This window comes from Triticum aestivum, chromosome 6D (genome assembly GCF_018294505.1).
Source record: "Triticum aestivum cultivar Chinese Spring chromosome 6D, IWGSC CS RefSeq v2.1, whole genome shotgun sequence".
Lineage (NCBI taxonomy): Eukaryota > Viridiplantae > Streptophyta > Magnoliopsida > Poales > Poaceae > Triticum > Triticum aestivum.
In genome coordinates, this window is record NC_057811.1 from 224449777 (window position 1) to 224469230 (window position 19454).

General features: G+C 48.5%; 1 protein-coding gene across 4 annotated transcripts in view; it reads left to right on the forward strand.

Annotated features, from left to right (window-relative positions):
* Nucleotides 1-18105, forward strand: part of LOC123144515 (cyclic nucleotide-gated ion channel 1) — a 47766-nt gene extending 29661 nt beyond the window's left edge. For all 4 annotated transcript variants that reach the window (XM_044563699.1, XM_044563701.1, XM_044563702.1 and 1 more), the window contains exon 8: nucleotides 17203-18105. In XM_044563699.1, coding sequence (XP_044419634.1) covers nucleotides 17203-17901 — 699 coding nt within the window. In that variant the 3' untranslated portion in view covers nucleotides 17902-18105. The remainder of the gene's footprint in view (nucleotides 1-17202) is intronic.
* The last annotated feature ends 1349 nt before the right edge of the window (nucleotides 18106-19454 follow it).

The following is a 19454-nucleotide window of genomic DNA, read 5'->3' on the forward strand; positions in this document are numbered from 1 at the left end:
ACTCCAGCATCTGGTTGCGACAACCAGGTAGAAGGGAAAGGGGGAAAAGAGGGAGAGAGGCAACCGTGAGTACTCATCCAAAGTACTCGCAAGCAAGGAACTACACTACATATGCATGGGTATATGTGTAAAGGGCCATATCAGTGGACTGAACTGCAGAATGCCAGAATAAGAGGGGGATAGCTAGTCCTGTCGAAGACTACGCTTCTGGCCACCTCCATCTTGCAGCATGTAGAAGAGGGTAGATTGAAGTCCTCCAAGTAGCATCGCATAACATAATCCTACCCGGCGATCCCCTCCTCGTCGCCCTGTTAGAGAGCGATCACCGGGTTGTATCTGGCACTTGGAAGGGTGTATTTTATTAAGTATCCGGTTCTAGTTGTCATAAGGTCAAGGTACAACTCCGGGTCGTCCTTTTACCGAGGGAAACGGCTATTCGAATAGATAAACTTCCCTGCAGGGGTGCACCACATAACCCAACACGCCCGATCCCATTTGGCCGGACACACTTTCCTGGGTCATGCCCGGCCTCGTAAGATCAACACGTCGCAGCCTCACCTAGGCTCAACAGAGAGGTCAACACGCCGGTCTAAATCCTATGTGCGCAGGGGTCTGGGCCCATCGCCCATTGCACACCTGCACGTTGCGTACGCGGCCGGAAGCAGACCTAGCCTAGCAGGCGTTCCAGTCCAATCCGGCGCGCGCCGCTCCGTCGCTGACGTCAAGAAGAGCTTCAGCTGATACCACGACGTCGAGTGCCCATAACTGTTTCCGCGTAGTTGGTTAGTGCGTATAGACCAAATGGCCACTCAGATCAAATACCAAGATCTCGTTAAGCGTGTTAAGTATCTGCGAACGCCGACCAGGGCCAGGCCCACCTCTCTCCTAAGTGGTCTCAACCTGCCCTGTCGCTCCGCCATAAAGTAACAGTCGGGGGCCGTCAGGAACCCAGGCCCACCTCTACCGGGATGGAGCCACCTGTCCTTTCAGCCCCCTCATTAGAATCACTTGCGGGTACTCAACGAGCCGACCCGACTTTAGTCACCACATGTGTCATGTATATAAAGTATATAGTATATACCCGTGATCACCTCCCTAGTGATCACGGCCCGATAGTATAGCGTGGCAGACGGACAAGAGTGTAGGGCCACTGATGGAACACTAGCATCCTATACTAAGCAGTAGGGTAGCAGGTAAGGGTAACAACTGTAGCAACAATGACAGGCTATGCAGCAGAATAGGATTAACCGAAAGCAGTAACATGCTACACTACTCTAATGCAAGCTGTATAGAGAAGAATAGGCGATATCTGGTGATCAAGGGGGGGCTTTCCTGGTTGCTCTGGCAAGGAGGGGTCGTCAACAGTGTAGTCGGTCGGGGCACCAGCAGCGGCGTCGGTCTCGTAGTCTACCGGAGAAGAGGGGGAAGAAACAATAAATATAATGCAAACATAAGCATGACGATGGAAGACATGTCAATGCGCGGTGCTAGGTGTGCCCTAACACGGTAGGAGGTGGTACTGGGAAAGGGGGGAAACATCCGGGAAAGTATTCCCGGTGTTTCGCGATTTCGGACAGATGAACCGGAGGGGTAAAGTTGCGTGTTTGCTATGCTAGGGATGTGTGGCGGGCGTACGGGCTGCGTATCCGGATTCGTCTCGTCGTTCTGAGCAACTTTCATGTACAAAGTTTTTCCATCCGAGCTACGGTTTAATTTATATTAATTTTAAAAGATTTTAAATCATTTTTAGGATTTATTTAATTATTTTAAAACAACATTATCCAGAACAGTGCACGCTGACGTCAGCATGACGTCAGCAGTCAACAGAGGAGTTGACTGGTCAACTGACGTGTGGGTCCCGTTCGTCATTGACTGTTTAGTTAATTAGGATTTAGCTAACCTAATTATGGTCTAATTAAACTAACTAATTAATTAGGTTAACTAAACAGGATTAATTAACTTAATTAATTAAATTTATTATTATTATTATTTATCTTTCTTTTTTAGAAAGGGGGTGTGGGGCCCCGTGTCATAGGCCCGGGGGGCATATCAGGGCAGGCACGGGCATACGGGTGCGGGTGCCTGGGCGTGGCCGAACCCAACCAGGCGCCGGATAGGGGAGGGCGCCGGCCGCGGCGAAGGTAGCAGGGCCCGCGGGTGGCTGGGCGCCGGCGGCCGGCGGGCGAGGCCAAGCGGGGGAGGAGCGGCGCGGGGCAGCAGTGGCGGGGGCGGTCGGCGCGACGGCGGCGGTTGGCTGCAGCGGGCGGCGCCAGCAAAGGCAGGTGCGAGAGGGGGGGCGGCGCCTGCGGGCGCGCGCGGGGAAGGTCGGAGCGGGGCGGGTGAGCGGCCATGAGTGTGGCGGACGCGGCGGCCTGGCTGCCGGCGACAACGGGCGCGGCCACACGCGGGAGAGCACACGCGGGCGTCGCCAGGCGAGCAGGAGGTAGCGGCGGGCGCGGCTCGCGCGGTGGGACGCGGACGCGGGCAAGGACGAGGCAGGGCGGTGGCAGGGACGAGCGAGGGAGGCTGGCCGAACCACGAGTGGGCGCGGTGAGCGCGCGTGCGCACGGCGGAGGAGGCTAGAGCGGGGTGAGCAGCGGCAGTGGGATGCGCGGGCGAGCGGAGGTCGCCGGGGCGATCCGTGCGCGGGCGCGCACGGGCCGCGGCGAGCGCGTGGGAGACAGGGGAGAGAGTGGAGGGGCGCGGGGCGTGCTCACGGGGCCGGTAGGGGAGTGGCAGCGGGGCGCGAGGTGGTCGACGGGGACGACGGCGACGGAGAGGAGGCAGACCATCGGGGAGGAGGAGGCAGTCCGGCGAGGTGCGTCGGCGAAGGGGATCAAGCGGCGCGGGCGCGATTGGTCCTTGCCCCGATCTCGATCCAGATCGGGGGGGGGGGGAGGAGCGGGCGACGTGGGGGGGAGTGGGAGTGGTCGTGGGTTAGGGTTCGGTGGTGGGGCAGGTTAGTAGCCCAGGGGGGTTCGGCGCGGGTGGGCTGGCTCAGTGGCCTGCTGGCCGGCTGGGCCGTTTGGCCCAGTTGGCCAGGGGGTTCTTTCTCTCTTTTTTCTGTCTTTTTCTTATTTTCTTTTTTTTATATTTATTTTAGTTAGCAAAACAGTTTTACAAAAATACAACCCCTACTCCTAAATTAGCATAATAACATAGGCCACCTACTCCAAAAAGTTTGGTGATTATATAAACTAGATTAACATTTGTTTAGTATTTAAAAGCATTTAAATAATTGTTTTGCTGCTGTTTTTACTTACTATAGTGCAGTTAAATACTTTACAAAAGTGTGGTTTCTTCACCAATATTTATTATGGACTATTTGGCTCACTCCGAACATTTTAGTTTTAATATTTGTAAACTTTTATTATTTGCTTTTATTTAAGTTTTGAATTTGTTTCGGTTCTGAACTATCAAGAGTTTATCAGTAAACGGGGTGACGTGGCATCGTTAACGTGGGATTACTGTAGCTTAATTATCCGGGCGTCACAGTGGCATGGCGGGGTCCAATCCCTGTCAAGTGCCCATGGAGCCGTGCTTCAAGCTTTCCATGGCGCCGATGAAAGATGCAGCAGTGTACCGCAACATTGTCGGGGCCCTGCCGTACTTAGTGCACACAAGGCCGGACCCAACGTATTCGGTCGATTTCGTCTCTCACTTCACGGAGGCGCCGGCGGAGGACATCTTGTAGTTGTCAAATGGATTCTTCGCTACATCGCCAGTACAACACACCTTGGCTACAAGTTTGCAAGGAACACCGGTGCTTCGTGCCTTGTTTTCTACAGCGACACCACGACACTGACGGGCGGGGACGTGGACACGCTCAAGAGCATGTTCGACACGCCCCACTTCCTTGGCAGCAGCCCTGTGACCTGACAGTCCCGGAAGCAGAAAAATGTGGCCCTCTCGAGCTGCGAATCTGAGTATGTCGCAGCCACCACTGTTGCCTGTTAGGGTATCTGGCTAGCACGCCTGAAGGTGAATTAGCGACGTGGAGGTTAAGTGTGTGGTGCTCAAGGTGCATAAGAAATCAGCTATCTACCTCACCAAGAATCCTATGCTCCATGACCGCTCGAAGCATATCGAGTTGAGGTATCACTTCATCGGGGATTGTGTGGAGACAAAGAAAATTGAGCTGGAGTTCGTGGCGACTGAACACCAACTCGCAGACATGCACACCTAGCAATTGGGCGACGTTCGACTTCATTAGCTTCGTTCAGGCATCGACATAGTTGAGGTAAACCCTGGACACAAAGTTTAGGGAGTGAATGTTGCAGTAAACTTAGCATTCTTCAGAGCATATAGTTTAGATGCCATGATAGAGTTATTCTGTTGGGCAGAGTTTTCCGCTCAATAATCGTGGCATGGCAGAGGTTTGCACATTGACTGTCATGTGCCTAGATAGTTGGTTAGCTGCTTCCATCGGTGGTTTTCAGTTAGCCTGTTCGTGGGATGGCGCGACAGAACGGGTCAGCCAGACTTGTGGGGATAGCTTAGTCCATGTCCGCATGATTATGCTTGTGGGATGGCACGAGCCTCAAGGATTGCCACAGGTGTTTGGCTTCGGCTGTTATGGCCACTACTTTGTATTCGCAAATAGAAGGATCAACGAGAAACAGAAAAGCTGTGCGCTTGTACACATCGCAAAAATAATCTCGTGTGCTTTTGTCCCCAAACCCAAACCCTCTCTTTCCCTTTGTTTCGGTGATCGCTAGACTAGAGGCAAGCGGTAGCTGGGGGCCGACTGATAGTCGGGTACACCTGAATGGTAGTTTAGGGGGCACCTGGGTAGTGATCAGGTCTTCCTAGGTAGTGCCTTGTTGGAGGTTGAGGCCTAGGTTTACTTTGCCTTGTTCCACGAGAAGTGTTTGTGCAAACTGTTCTATTCACCCCCCCTTCGTATGGTGTGATGCTCCTGGCATCACGTCGGATTTCCTTGAAAACCATGATGGCTCCCGAGGTTGTATTTTTACCCTTGCTCCGGGGATGATGCAGCTTGCCTTAGCACATAGCCTCTCCATGCTCCTTTCCTTCGCCCCCACCCCCATTCGTCGATTCATGGTGCCTTGGGTGCGCAACTGCACCCTCTCGCTTGTGGTGCCTTGGTTGCATAGTGTCGCACCCTGTTGTCCGCGATGCCTTGGCTGCGTAGTAGCGTTGGGCCCTCTCGCCCGGGGTGCCTCGACCACTTGTGTTGCGACCACTCGCTCGGGGTGCCTTGGCAAACTACATCGCACCGCCTGCTCATTGTGCCTTAGCCACCTGCGTTGTACCCGCTCGCTCGGGGTGCCTCACCGCTTGTGGTGCTCTTGTTGGCAAGTCAAATTCCACCTCGTTGCAGGATGTTGTGCCCCGCTCCGGCGGTCGTACCTCACTAGTGAGGCCGTGCTTGACTAGGTGAAGTTGCGTCCCGCCCCTAGCAGGTCACGTGCTCTCCTCTCACCTCTCAAGAGGTGAGTGAGAGCTCATGTCTAGTGCTGCCCCCCCCCCCTCTCAAGTGAGGGGTGGTCCTCTGTGTATAGGTGGTGGATTGGAATTTTACAAGGGGAGTCCCCTTGTGGGAGTTTTTACACTTAATGTCTTGCCCTTTCTCTAACCCCACAAGTGGGCTGGTGGAGGGGTATCCCTATGATATCTTGTTAGAATTTTTGTGTATTCTAATTCTATTTACTATCCCGCCCTTGGCCTTTATATATGAGATGGGGAGGGGGTGTATATTACGTGTTGTAGTGGAAAAATAGGTGAGTAGAGAGTATCTCGTCGTTAGTGCTCGAGAAAAATAAAGTTAGCAAGGGTGTTTACTGGGATCTTATGCAAAGGTCACTGCACACTGAGAGAAAGTTGACACAATCAGGGAAATAACAACTTGTATTTTCAGGTGGGCCTAGGCTAAGACATATACATGTGCATGTGTGTAAAACATGAAAAAAACCTTATATAATGGGGATATTACACGACAAATTAAGAGACCGCACATGGGACCGCACATAGGAAGCATCAAAGAACAATATGCTTTGTGACAGAACACCGAAATCCTCAAGCAACCATTGTAGCCAAGTCACCTTTGCCGTCAAAAGATCCATAACCCACAATTCAACCTCTGCAATCGAACGGGAAACTGCAATCTGTTTTTTTTTCCAGGCAATGAGAGAACCACCAAGAAAGAAGCAATAAGCAGAAGTGGAATGGCGATCCAAAGGATCACTAGTCCAAAGTAGCATCTGAACAGTCCTGAAGCTGTAAAGAACTAGAGTTTGGGAAGAAATGACGTAGAGTGAGCGTCGCACAAAGATATCGTAGAACAGAAAGGAGGTGATTATAGTGAACTGAAGTGGTAGCAGAAACAAATGACTCAAGTGTGGACAACATATGAGATATCCGGACGAGTAACAACGTGATAGACAAGACTCCCAACAAGATGATGATAGCATGACGGAATTAGACGAGGGCTCATCGTCAGAAGCATGAAGATGGAAGGTGGATACTGAGATCCCTCGAAGCCTCAACAACACACTCATATAGTAAGAGCAGCAGGAGCAAGAAGATCTTGAATGTACTTTGGTGTAGTAATTTTGATCTAGGGTGGAACCCTAATAGGTTGATCTTTTCACACTTGGGAGGGGGAAAGAGGGCAAATCAAAGAGAATCACAAGAAGAACTCTCAAATAGACTTGATCCAATCACACATGTGCTAGATCCACATACAGAAAGAGGTAACAAGGGTCCAAATCCAACAAAGGGGGACACAAAAGGGGCACTAGTTCATCTCAATCGTAGGAGGAAGGAGGTCTTGAATCCATGAAGGATCTTCCCATGAAGGGGTCTTGAATCCACTTGGGGGATCTTCTCACATGGAGGCCTTGATCTCCATGGGAGTAGGGGTACAAGTGGATGAATAAAGCTCTATCTCTAGTATGAGCTATCACAATGCTAACCCTAAAACGTAGGTAGAGGAAGGGTATATATAATCTAGGGGGCAAAGGGGTACATGGGCCTCGGCCCAGATACACCGCGCGTAGGCAGGAGGGGCCGGATGTCCGGGCCTTCACGTCGGGCCGGATGTCTGGGCTGACAGGGGCTGGTTTCGGGTGCTCTCTGTATAGGAGGTGCTGGATTTCCGGGGCTGGGCCGGAGGTCCGGTGCCTGCAGGTGGTCTTTGACTGAGCTGCTGCTGTGGTTGACATCTCCAGGGGCCGGATGTCCGGGCCAGGGGCCGAATGTCCTGGGCCTGTAGGCCTTCTCCGTTTCCTTCCGTCGTGCTCCTTCGTCCATGTACTTGGGGATTTGTCCGTCGTCACGAGCATCTCCGAGAGGGTGTTCTTCATACCTTATCACACATAGCATTTCGGCATTAGGTAGTAGCCATGTCTCACGTGGGTCATACGGAATATCACTAAGAAGATATGTCACCTCAGTCTCGAGAGCTCTTGCACGTGCTCGTGTCATCAGTCCACTTGGCACTTGAGTAGGCGAAGGTTGGTCCATGGGGATGACCGAAGGATGCTCTGCATCATCTTCCCCCCGGGAAAGATCCGACCTCGGATCGAAAACCTCATCACCATGGTAGGGAGCGCTCACGTTGTACTTTTCGCGCGGTATGTCGATCTTGTATGCATTGTTGTTGTAGCGTGCGATCACCTTGAAGAGTCCGTCGGCTCAAGGTAGTAGATTAGACTTGTGTTCGTTGGGGAAGCGGTCCCTGCGGAGGTGTAGCCATACAAGATCTCCAAGGTTGAATATCATGGGTTGCTTGTTGATGTTGAGCTTGGTCGCAAGGCGGTGTACTTGATGCTCGATTGCTTGTCTTGTATCTTGATGCACCTTCTTGAGATAACTCGCTCGTGCGCTCGCGGCCATGTTGATGCGCTCTTGTAGAGGTAGCGGTAGAATGTCCAATGGGAACAACGGATTGAAACCGTAGATGACCTCAAAGGGGGACTTGCCGGTAGTCGAATGTCTTGCTCGGTTGTAGGCGTACTCGGCGATGCGTAAGCACTCTTCCCACTCCTTGATGTTCTTCTTGATCAACACGCGGAGGAGAGTTGATAGAGTCCGGTTGGTGACCTTCGTTTGGCAATGGTATGCGGATGAGAGGAGTAACTTGATTATGAGCTTGGCGCATAGGGTCTTCCAAAAGCAGCTAAGGAACTTGACGTCGCGGTCCGATACAATAGTCTTGGGCACTCCATGTAGACGCAAGATTTCCTTATAGAAGAGATTTGCAACATGTGAAGCATCGTCGATCTTGTTACATGGAATAAAGTGTGCCATCTTAGAGAAACGGTCCATGACAACAAATACCGAATCTTTTCTATTTTGAGTTCTAGGCAAACCAAGCACAAAATCCATACTAATATCTTCCCATGGGTGATACAGAATAGGAAGTGGCATATAGAGACCATGGGATTGAGCTTTAGACTTAGCTTTGCGACATGTAGAGCATCGGTCGGTGTAGCGTGAGACGTCACGAAACATCTTAGGCCAAAAGTAGTTCTTGGAAAGCGCAACAAATGTCTTTTCGCGTTCAAAGTGTCCCATTAGTCCTCCACCGCGAGCCTCTTGCAAAAGCAACAAACGAAGAGAAGACTCGGGGATACAAAGCTTGTTAGCTCTCATTAGATAATCATTGTTGATATAATATTGGTCCCAAGAGAGATGCGTTAGGCATTTAGCATAAAGGACAAATGAAACATCATGCGCATACAAGTCTTTGATGTGTTCAAATCCTATGACATTCAATTCAAGTTGAGTTACAAGCATGTGGGATAAAGCGTTCGCCACAACATTTTTCTTACCTTTGATATACTTGATAACATAAGGAAATGACTCAATGAACTCACTCCATTTGGCATGTCGCTTATTCAATTTTGTTTGACCTGTAAGGTATTTAAGCGTTTCATGATCCGTATGGATGACAAATTCACGAGGGCGAAGATAATGCTCCGACACATGCAAGACTCTCACTAAAGCATATAACTCTGTCATAAATGGGGTAGTTAAGTTGCGCTCCGAAAAGTTTCTCGCTAAAGTATGCGATTGGACGCTTCTCTTGCATCAACACACCTCCTAGGGACAATTCCATTTCTCCCCCTAACTTGAACCCACACCTGGCATTTACCCCTAAATTTCGAGTGCTAAAAAATGCCCCTCTTCCGTCAAAGCTTCTTATAGAAATACCCTTCCGTACCATTTCCGTGTGGTCAAAAGGCGTTTGACTGGCAACGGGACATTTTCTGGCCAGTTTTGCCCCTATACGCATATAACACTTACAGGTGGGACCTACTCGAGAAAAAAGAAGAAAAAACTCTCTCCCACACCCCCTCTGTCACTTACAAGTGGACCCACCAACCAAAAAAGAAAAAGAAAACTGTATTCTCTCTTACCTCTCTGTGTCTCTCTCTCTCGCTCACCTCCAGCGGCGGCCAACATCCGACGGCGGTGGCCAGCTTTAGGCTCGCAGGCGTGGTTTGCGGCCGATTAGATCGAGCACTTCCCGATCTGTTTTCCAGTAGGATGAATCAGACCGAGGCACCCGAAATCGACGGCTCACTCATCGTCTTCCCCAACTCCGGTGGATTGCGGCCGCTGCCCGATCTCCTCTAGCCATGAATCTAGGAGGATTCCCCCTTGTTACTCAGCTCCAAGGTAACCTCTCGAATGTCATGGTGCGCCCTCGAGCTTCCCTGCATCGCCGAGAACCTCTCCCCATGAGCGCCGCCCGTCGCCGCCGCTCGAGCTCACTATTTCCCATCCTCATGGCCACCGCACGGTCTCCGACCAACTCAGTCCACTTCGTCTTCATGCCTGCAGCCTCGCAGGACCGCTCTGAAGCCCATAGACCTCTCCGGCATCCTCCCATACGTCGCCGTTGTGCCTTCACGCGGGCGCCGGCGTTTAGCCGCTGTCGTTAAAAAGCGATTTAGGCTAACCCTCCAGTTAAGTGTTCCACTGACTCATGGGCCCTTTACTAACTATAAAATAGTTATAAAAACCTTAAAGAGAGAATGACATGTGGGCCTCCAAAACCAAATTTGACCAGTCTCCGTTGATTAGTCTAACTTTGACTTAGTTTTTTTTTCTTTACCGAAATGTGGACTAGTACCATCTAGGGGCATTTTGGACAAATCACATGGTCAAACCCCTTTGACCTAACAGAAACGGCGCTCAAGGGTATTTCTATAACACCACCTAACAGCGCAGGGGTATTTTTGAGCATACTCGAAATTTAGGGGTAAATGCCAGGTGTGGGTTCAAGTTAAGGGGAGAAATGGAATTGTCCCCACCTCCTATGCCATTACCACTAGCGTCGCAATGCACTTCGAAAGTTTTATCAAAATTGGGCAATCCAAGCAATGGAGCATGTGTAAGCAAATTCTTAAGCCCATGAAATGCGGTATCTTGGGATGGTCCCCAAACAAAGGATGCATTCTTCTTACTCAATGCGTGCAATGGTGATGCAATGGTGCTAAAATCCTTCACAACGTGACGATAAAATCCGGCTAAGCCAAGGAAGCTACACACTTGTTGCAAGTTGGTTGGTTGTGGCCAAGTTTTAATAGCATCAATTTTAGCTTCGTCTACATGAACACCCTTAGAAGACGGAACAAAACCCAAGAAAACAAGCTTGGCAACACCAAATGTGCATTTCTCCATATTAGCATAAAGGCGCTCGTTTCTAAGAGTCTGCAAAACAGCTCTAAGATGGGTGACATGATCTTCTAGAGATTCTCTAAACACAAGTATATCATCAGAGTAGACCACAACAAATATGCCAATATATTCGCGAAGAACGTAATGCATCACACGCATGAAAGTGTCGGGTGCTTCGGATAAGCCCATAGGCATAACTAACCACTCATACAAGCCAAACTTGGTTTTGAAAGCGGTTTTCCATTCATCACCCTCTTGAATGCGAATTTGGTAAAAGCCACTTTTAAGATCAATTTTAGAGAAAATTGTGGCTCTGCTAAGCTCATCTAGCATATCGTTAAGGCGTGGAATGAGATGCCTATAGCGAACAGTGATAGCATTTATGGGTCGGCAATCGGAACACATGCGAAAACTTCCATCTTTCTTGGGCACAAGAATAACCGGAATGGCACAAGGACTTAAGCTTTCACGGACATGCCCATTGTCAATAAGGTGTTGTACTTGCCGTTGTATTTCCTTGGTTTCTTTGGGGTTGACGCGGTACGGTGCCTTGTTCGGTAAAGGTGCGTGGGGAATGAGGAAGATGCGGTGTTCGATGCCTCGTAGTGGAGGTGGACCCAGAGGTAGCTCATCGGGGAATACGTCCTTGAATTCCTGCAATAAATTAGACAACACTAAAGGTAGGGTGAGAGGTGTTAGTCCGTGCCGCTTCATCCTTGCATACTAGGACATAGTGTATGCCACTAGATGGGTTCTCACACACTTCTCTCATGTCTCTTTTGGTAGCTAAGAGCACTAAGTTTTTCTTGTCGCTCATCGTGGAGGCACTCATTTTTGGCTTATGACACTCACTCTTCTTTTGCTGGCTCACTCTCTCACTATTCTCTCCAGTCTCCGTGATGGGTGGATGCTTGCTTGTCGGCGATCAATTGGCTTGGCGACATGGGTCATAGCATGTAGTCCTTTCCCTTCATCTTGAAAACTATAGTGATTGGTTCGCCCATTGTGGATAACGCCACGGTCGAGTTGCCAAGATCGTCCAAGTAGGAGGTGGCAAACGGACATGGGAACCACATCACACTCCAATATGTCTTCGTATGCTCTAATCTTGAAGGAGACTTGAACGGTGTGCTCCACTTGAATGGTGCCGGAGTCGCTAAGCCATTGGACCTTGTAGGGGCGAGGATGCTTCATCTTGACCAATTGTAGCTTGGAACATAGCTCTTCACTTACCAAATTGTGGCAACTTCCTCCGTCAATGATGACCTTCACAGAACGTCCATTGATGCCCGCTTTGGTGTGGAAGATGTGGCAACGTTGGTCTTCGTCTTGCTGGTGTTGAAGTGTCAAGACTTTGGAGATAACAAGAGCGGGGCTAGAATCATTGTCACAAAAGACTTGGTCATCTTCGTCTTCATTCACTCGCCGGTGCATGGCCACGTGCTCAAGTGCTTCCATTTCTTCCTCGCTCATGGAGTCATAGGTGCCGTCGTCATTGGTGATCATGGTACGCCGCGTGGGGCACTCAAATGTCTTGTGGCCTCGGCCTTGGCATGTGAAGCACTTAATGGAACTTGTCTTGATGGTCTCATCCGTTGGAGTAGATGATGATGAAGCTCTCGGCTTGAGGTTGCTTGTAGTAGGAGGACGACTTGAAGATGTCGAAGCTTTCTTGAAACTTGACTTGTCGCCGTTGCTTGGTGTAGGTTTCATCGGGGTAGAAGGCGCCGTAGTCGTTGAAGCTTGAGTGTATGAACCGTAGGTCTTGGAAGAGTACTTGGCGTACTTGTAATCATCTTGCACTTGTCGCTCCGCCTTGGTAGCTTGGTGCACTAGCTCGAGGAGGTTCGAATACGGTTGGAAATCATCAATCGTCTTGATAGGATGGTTGATCCGTTCAAGAATCGTGCCATAGTTTGCTCCTCATCTTTCATGACATTGGCTCGGATCATGGCGATCTCCATTTCCTTGTAATACTCTTCAACGGACTTGGTGCCTTGCTTGAGTAGTTGCAATTTCTTGAATAGGTCGCGGCTATAGTACGTGGCTACAAAGCGCGCTCGCATGACATCCTTCATTTGATTCCATGTTGTGATTGGTGGGTCACCTTTTGCTTCTCGTCGCTCAATGACTTGCTCCCACCAAATGAGGATATAGTCTTGGAACTCAAGAGATGCCATGGCAGTCTTCTTTTCTTCTTCATAGTTGTGTAAACGAAAGACCTTATCAACCTTCAATGCCCATGAAAGGAAGTCTTCGGGATAATTGCTTCCGGAGAACTTAGGCATGGTGAACTTGAGCTTGCCGTAGCGTTGCTCTTCATTGTGTTGGTGGCGATGGTGATGACGCTCTTGTCGTGGATGATCTTCAAGCGCTTGCTCCTCGTGCTCTTGATTAGCTTGACGTTGAGGGTGTGGAATTCTTGAACGGTTCCTCAACTCTAGGTGCTCCTCAAGGCGTGCGGCTTTTTCTTGTCGCTCTCGTCGGAGGGCCTCTTCTTGTTCGCGCACACAGCGGTTGTGTTCACTGACGGCTCGTGTGGCTTCACGTAGGGCACGTTGAGCTTCTTGGCCTTGTTCCTCGCGGTTGTCGTCCTTGTTGTAGGGTGTCGCCGTCTTGGTTTTCTTGGTGATCTTGGCGTATTGGAGGCTCTTGGACAGTAGGATCATTAGCTTGACGACGATGTCACTCACGTTCCCGGAGGCTGTCTTGTAAACCATTGTCATGAAATGAGTTTTGTGGAGCTTGATGATCTTCATGGTCTTGGCGACAATGCGGACGAGCTCGGGGAAGACTTGCATCCGAAGAAGATTCCGAAGAATGTCGGCTTGAGTGGCACCGTCTTGATGATGACGATGTCGTAGAAGAACAGTTGACCATCAAAGCACGAAACTCTTCCATTTGAGTAGACATCCTAGCGTCGAGCTCTTCCATGTGGGTGGAAAGTTTCGATTGTCGAAGTAGTCTCTTGTACGTAGCTCAGATGGTCGCAAGTCGGTAGCAAGTAGGTCGATGTGGTCGCTCAATGCTTCATTCTCTTAATGCAAAGCTCTTTGCGCACCGAATAGGTGATGCTTGGTGACGTAGTTGTTCGGGTCCTCTTCTTGTTCGATGATGAGTGGGTTGGTAGAAGTACTTGACCTATTCATCATCTCAAGCAAATATGTGAGTGGAAGAAAGGAATGAACTAGACCAAATGTACCTTGTCCGATGTTGAAGATGGATCAATGATCACTCAATAATGTATTATGGAAATAGCACAATTGGTATCGGATCTTGTCTATTCTCACACCTACACAAATAAAGCCTTTGGAGTAGCATGGTGAGGATGCTGGCACAAAATTTATGCAATTGTTAGCAAGATTTCAATAATGTTGAAAGAGATTCACAAACTTGCAAGTGTAACAAGTAGACCAAAGCAATACGTGGCACACGGAAACACACACACGGATAGATAAATGGGGTCGTGCAACCAAGGAACGAGCTCAAAATGTGGAATCCACGGAAAATGCTCTTGTTGCACAACACTAGAGAGACGCTAGCACGATTGCTCAATAGACGAGATACGATACTTGTGCACAACCTACAAAGCAAAAATGCAACTGACTTCTATCCCAAGTATGCTATATGTATGATTCCCGGTGATTCTCTTAAGATGATCCAAGATGATCGAATATGGCAATTTGTATGCAATATGGTATGATACTACGACTCTTGCTTACAGGCTTCTTTGTTCTCTTTTTGCTTAAAAGCTTTTCTTGCTCTTTTGATATTGTCCTTTGGCCACTTATTCAAAACGTTCGAATCAAGATAGCAATGGTGTATGCGGGAACAAATGATGACACAAGAGATAATAAGATATATGCACGCAATAGAAGTAAGTGACGCAAAAGTTTGGCTCGGGGTTAACAATGCAATGGCAAGGGAGAGTATATGAAGGTGTCGTCGAGGTTACCGCCCTTGCTTTCTGTTGGTGGTGTCACGATGGTGAAGTGGTTGTTGTCGATGATGAATCCTTGGCGAAGATTAGTGGTGGTGATGTCGATGTCAAACCGTCCCTAAGTAGCCCAAATACGTTAGGAAATGGAAATCGCAACTCAAATTCTCAAAACAAAGGTGTCAAAATTGTCGGAGGTGGTAGCGGGTAAGCGGTGGTGGTTGCGGAAAGCTGTGGTGGTTGTGGAAAGCGGTGGTGGTATGCAGAAGTAATGGTGGAAACTTCGGTCAAAAATGGTGAAATCTAGTGAACAATGGTGTGGTGGTGGTGTTTGTTGCTGCCGGGCGCCGGATGTCCGGGGCGCCACATCTGTGGACGAACTCGATGAACTAGGTGGAAAAAGAAAAATTTGGGGCAAAATTCGTGGAATTTTGTGGATGGAAATTGGTGAAAAGTGGAGGGAAGCTAGATCCACTAGTAACACAGCTAATCCATGGATCAAATCCAACAAAACATCATCACAAAAAAAATTGGTAGGGCTATTTTTGTGGGGATTTTCGAAATTGGGCAAGAACACACAAATTGGGCTAGAAAATGAAGGGGAAGATTCCAAGGTGTAAATCAACGTGGCTCTGATCCAAGATGATGTAGGGTGGAATCCTAATAGGTTGATCTTTTCATGCTTGGAAGGGGAAAGAGGGCAAATCAAAGAGAAACACAAGAACTCTCAGATAGACTTGATCCAATCACACATGTGCTAGATCCACAGACACAAAGAGGTAACAAGGGTCCAAATCCAAGAAAGGGGGGGTACAAAAGGGGCACTAGCTCATCTCAATCCTAGGGGAAGGTCTTGAATCCATGAAGGATCTTCCCATGAAGGGGTCTTGAATCCACTTGGGGGATCTTCTCACATGGAGGCCTTGATCTCCATGGGAGTAGGGGTACAAGTGGATGAGCAAAGCTCTATCTCTAGTTTGAGCTATCACAATGCTAACCCTAAAACGTAGGTAGAGGAAGGGTATATATAGTCTAGGGGGCGAAGGGGTACGTGGGCCTCGGCCCAGATACACTGCGCGCAGGCAGGAGGGGCTAGATGTCCGGGCCTTCACGTCGGGTCGGATGTCCGGGCTGGCGGGGGCCGGTTTCGGGTGCTCTCTGTATAGGAGGTGCCGGATTTCCGGGGCTGGGCCGGATGTCTGGGGCTGAGCCGGATGTCCGGTGCCTGTAGGTGGTCTTCGATTGAGCTGCTGCTGTGGTTGACATCTCCAGGGGCCGGTCCGGGGCCTGTAGGCCTTCTCCGGTTCCTTCTGTCGTGCTCCTTCGTCCATGTACTTGGGGACTTGTCCGTTGTCACAAGCATCTCCAAGAGGGTGTTTTTCATACCTAATCACACATAGCATTCCGACTTTAGGTAGTAGCCATGTCTCATGTGTGTCATAACGGAATATTACTAAGGAGAGATGTCACCTCGGTCTCGAGAGCTCTTGCACGTGCTCGTGTCACCGGTCCACCTGGCACTTGAGTAGGCGAAGTCTGGTCTATGGGGATAACCGAAGGATGCTCCGCATCTAATTGGCTCCGACCCTACTCAAGATCCGACCCTCTATCGTACGTGGCACGCCACATGGATGGTCAACAATAGTCAAGGCCAATCAACACAAATCAAGGAGGTCAACCATAGTCGAAACAAGCTCTCATGGGTCCAAGCGAGCCACCCCGGTCAAGGAAAGTCCAAGCAAAGTCATCATGGTCAACAAGTCAAAGAAAGAAACTCGTAAAAGAACAAGTCAAAGACGTAGGCAAAGGAGCAAAGAAGCCCAAGCCCAAGCAAGGAAGCCTTCAACGCTACCACACATCTCCAAGCCCAACTAGAGGCATATGGCCCAAAGGACGCCAAACTATCTTGTTCTACCCTCCCACCTCCTCAAGGGTAGCCTTGGTCATTTGTCAAAAGACCCCTAGGCTATATGAATCTTTGACTCCCTACTTGAATAAACTCAAGAGAAGGATCACACTCCTCACCTAGCTCTCTTTGGCGAGCTAGCGAGGCCGAGATTCGAAGTCCGAGGAACCTAGTAAGGCTCAGACCAGTGGGGGTCGTGGGACACCTCAGGTGTCTCGTGCGTTGGGCACTACCCTCAACCACTTTTTGGGAGTTGTGGGACTCCAGAAACGGCAACACTCAAGTGTCCCATTCGCCAGGCACCACTCTATGTCCTATGGGAGGGTCGTCGAGAGTGGTGCTTGGCGACCATGGCCTCAAGATCCAGTCCAGGCACCAGTCGAGGAACCTCAGGAGGGGTAACCGCCTCCAACTCTGCCAAACGAGATCGGAGTGCCTTCATGTCCTCCTTTTTTTGAATTGCTGGATCTGCATTCATCAGCACATGTCTATAGTTCTGTTCTGGACCCCATAGTTTCTTATCTGCCTGTAGTGCACATTTCACAGTTCATATTTCTGTAGTCTGTTTTGTAGGCCCCATAGTTTCTTATCTGCAGTGTAGTGCACATTTCACAGTTCATGTTTCTGTGGTCTGTTTTGTAGGCCACACACCCGTAGTTTGGTTACTTCGCTCTCTCATCTTTAATCCTTCCCCTCCTGTTTGCAGGTTCCAATGTTTGAAAACATGGACGAGCAGCTCTTGGATGCAATGTGTGATCGTCTAAAGCCCATGCTGTACACTGAGGACAGCTGCATAATTCGAGAAGGAGACCCCGTGAATGAAATGCTTTTTGTTATGAGAGGATATCTCGAGAGTATGACGACAAATGGTGGACAGAGCGGATTCTTCAACTCCAATGTTCTCAAAGGTGGAGACTTCTGCGGTGAAGAGCTCCTCACTTGGGCTCTTGACCCCGCTGCAGTTTCAAACCTTCCCAGCTCAACCAGAACAGTGAAGACATTGTCTGAAGTTGAAGCCTTTGTTCTGAGGGCTGATGACTTGAAGTTTGTAGCCACCCAGTTTAGGAAACTCCATAGCAAACAGCTCCAGCATACCTTTAGATTCTACTCACAACAGTGGAGAACCTGGGCCGCTTGTTTTATACAGGCAGCTTGGCACAGATATTGCAGAAAGAAGCTAGAGGATTCTTTGTTTGAGAAGGAGAAGAGGTTACAAGCAGCTATTGTAAGTGACGACTCTACCAAGCTCAGTCTGGGCGCAGCACTGTACGCCTCGCGTTTTGCTGGCAACATGATGCGGATCTTACGGAGAAATGCTACCCGAAAGGCCCGTTTGCAGGAAAGGGTGCCTGCAAGGTTGTTACAGAAGCCGGCAGAACCCAACTTTTTTGCCGTTGGAGAGTAATTTTGACATACCCTGCTACAAGCAGAAAGTCACAACCCAACTGGTAAAGTTTGTTCTTGTGCCCTCATCTTCTCCCAGCTCGGCTCAGTTTATGACTGGATGCTGTACATAGATAGACCGCTTGTTCTGCACCCTTGTAATTTATATAATGCAATTCAATGTATCATTGCTTTTCGTTGTCTATACATGTGCTGTGTTTGTATATTGAAGGTATCTACTATAAGCATTCCACATTTATTCGTACCTGAATTGGAAACATGAAACTCTTGAATGATGTTTTAGGCTGGAAACTCCATATGTAACTGGTCATTTCTTCGTTCCAGCACACATGCTTGTAGGGCAAACAGTCCGCTTGGGAACCAAAGTTCGTAATTGGTCGTACACCGTAAAAGAGCCAACGATTTTGAAAGACCACCAGTTATATTATTACTAGCAAAAGAGCCCGTGTGTTGCAACGGGACATAAATTTTAACTTATTAATTCCTCTAGAAAGGATGAACAGGTTAACTTTGCATCCTTTGAATAGTAATGCTTAATTTGTGTGATGCTTGAATTGGATGGTGAACAACAAAAACTCACCTCATCTCTCATTTTTCCTAATGTCTATCCTCTGCTAGTTTCATGAAGATGACCTCTTTGAATAGTCTACATAGTACCTGTAGAAAGCAAATAATATGATTAGTTTTGGAGAACAATAGTTGGTCGCTTGTGTTTGATTTGAGCGGACGAAATTTCGTTGGTAAGAAGCAATAGTACCACCTTGGATGTAGAAAATAATATAGGTGAAAAAAACTGAAAGCGTAAATTCATGGGAAGAAGCGTATTATGACGGTGAACCCGACAAAGTCAATCCGTGCTTTATTATTAGGGAGAGATTGAAACATGTTTTGAGATCAACATTTTTTGAACATGTGTTTTTAAATTTGAATTTCGAAAATTTTGTGATCAATTTTAAATGATTTTGTTAAAAAAATTGGAACATTTATTGGCATTTTAACACATTTTTAAAAGCATGATTTTTTAAAAGCAAGAAGAATTTGAAACACTCTTTATCTCACATGCTCAGTGACCGCAATTTAAAAAAGGATTGTTGGTGTCTAGACCATGTAGTATAAAGTTGAGAAAGCCGTCGAGATGTGCTTTTATGGCTCCTCCTCCATCTTAGCACCAGTGGTGGAGCTTGGCCCAGAAAGATGGGTGGGCCAGCTGTAGAAAACAACTATAAGGATTGCGTTTCATGGCCCAAAAATACATAGAAAATGGCATGGGCTGGGCGGGCCATGGCCCATCGGGCATTGCCATAGCTCCGCCACTGCTTAGAACTAAAATCGGATGGAAGAGGAATGGTATAAGTGTTTTTAGCAGGATATACAGACGGTGGAATTATTGTATACTATATTCGAGAGTTTAATCACTAATCCAAAAAAAATTCTTAGAATTTTTAAAAGATTTGAATGCAAACGGATTTATTTTGAATGCAAGTGTAGTGTTGCATCTAAGTAGGGTTGTTTATATATAGTTTTGTGTGTGTTAACATTCAAAAGCAAACAGGT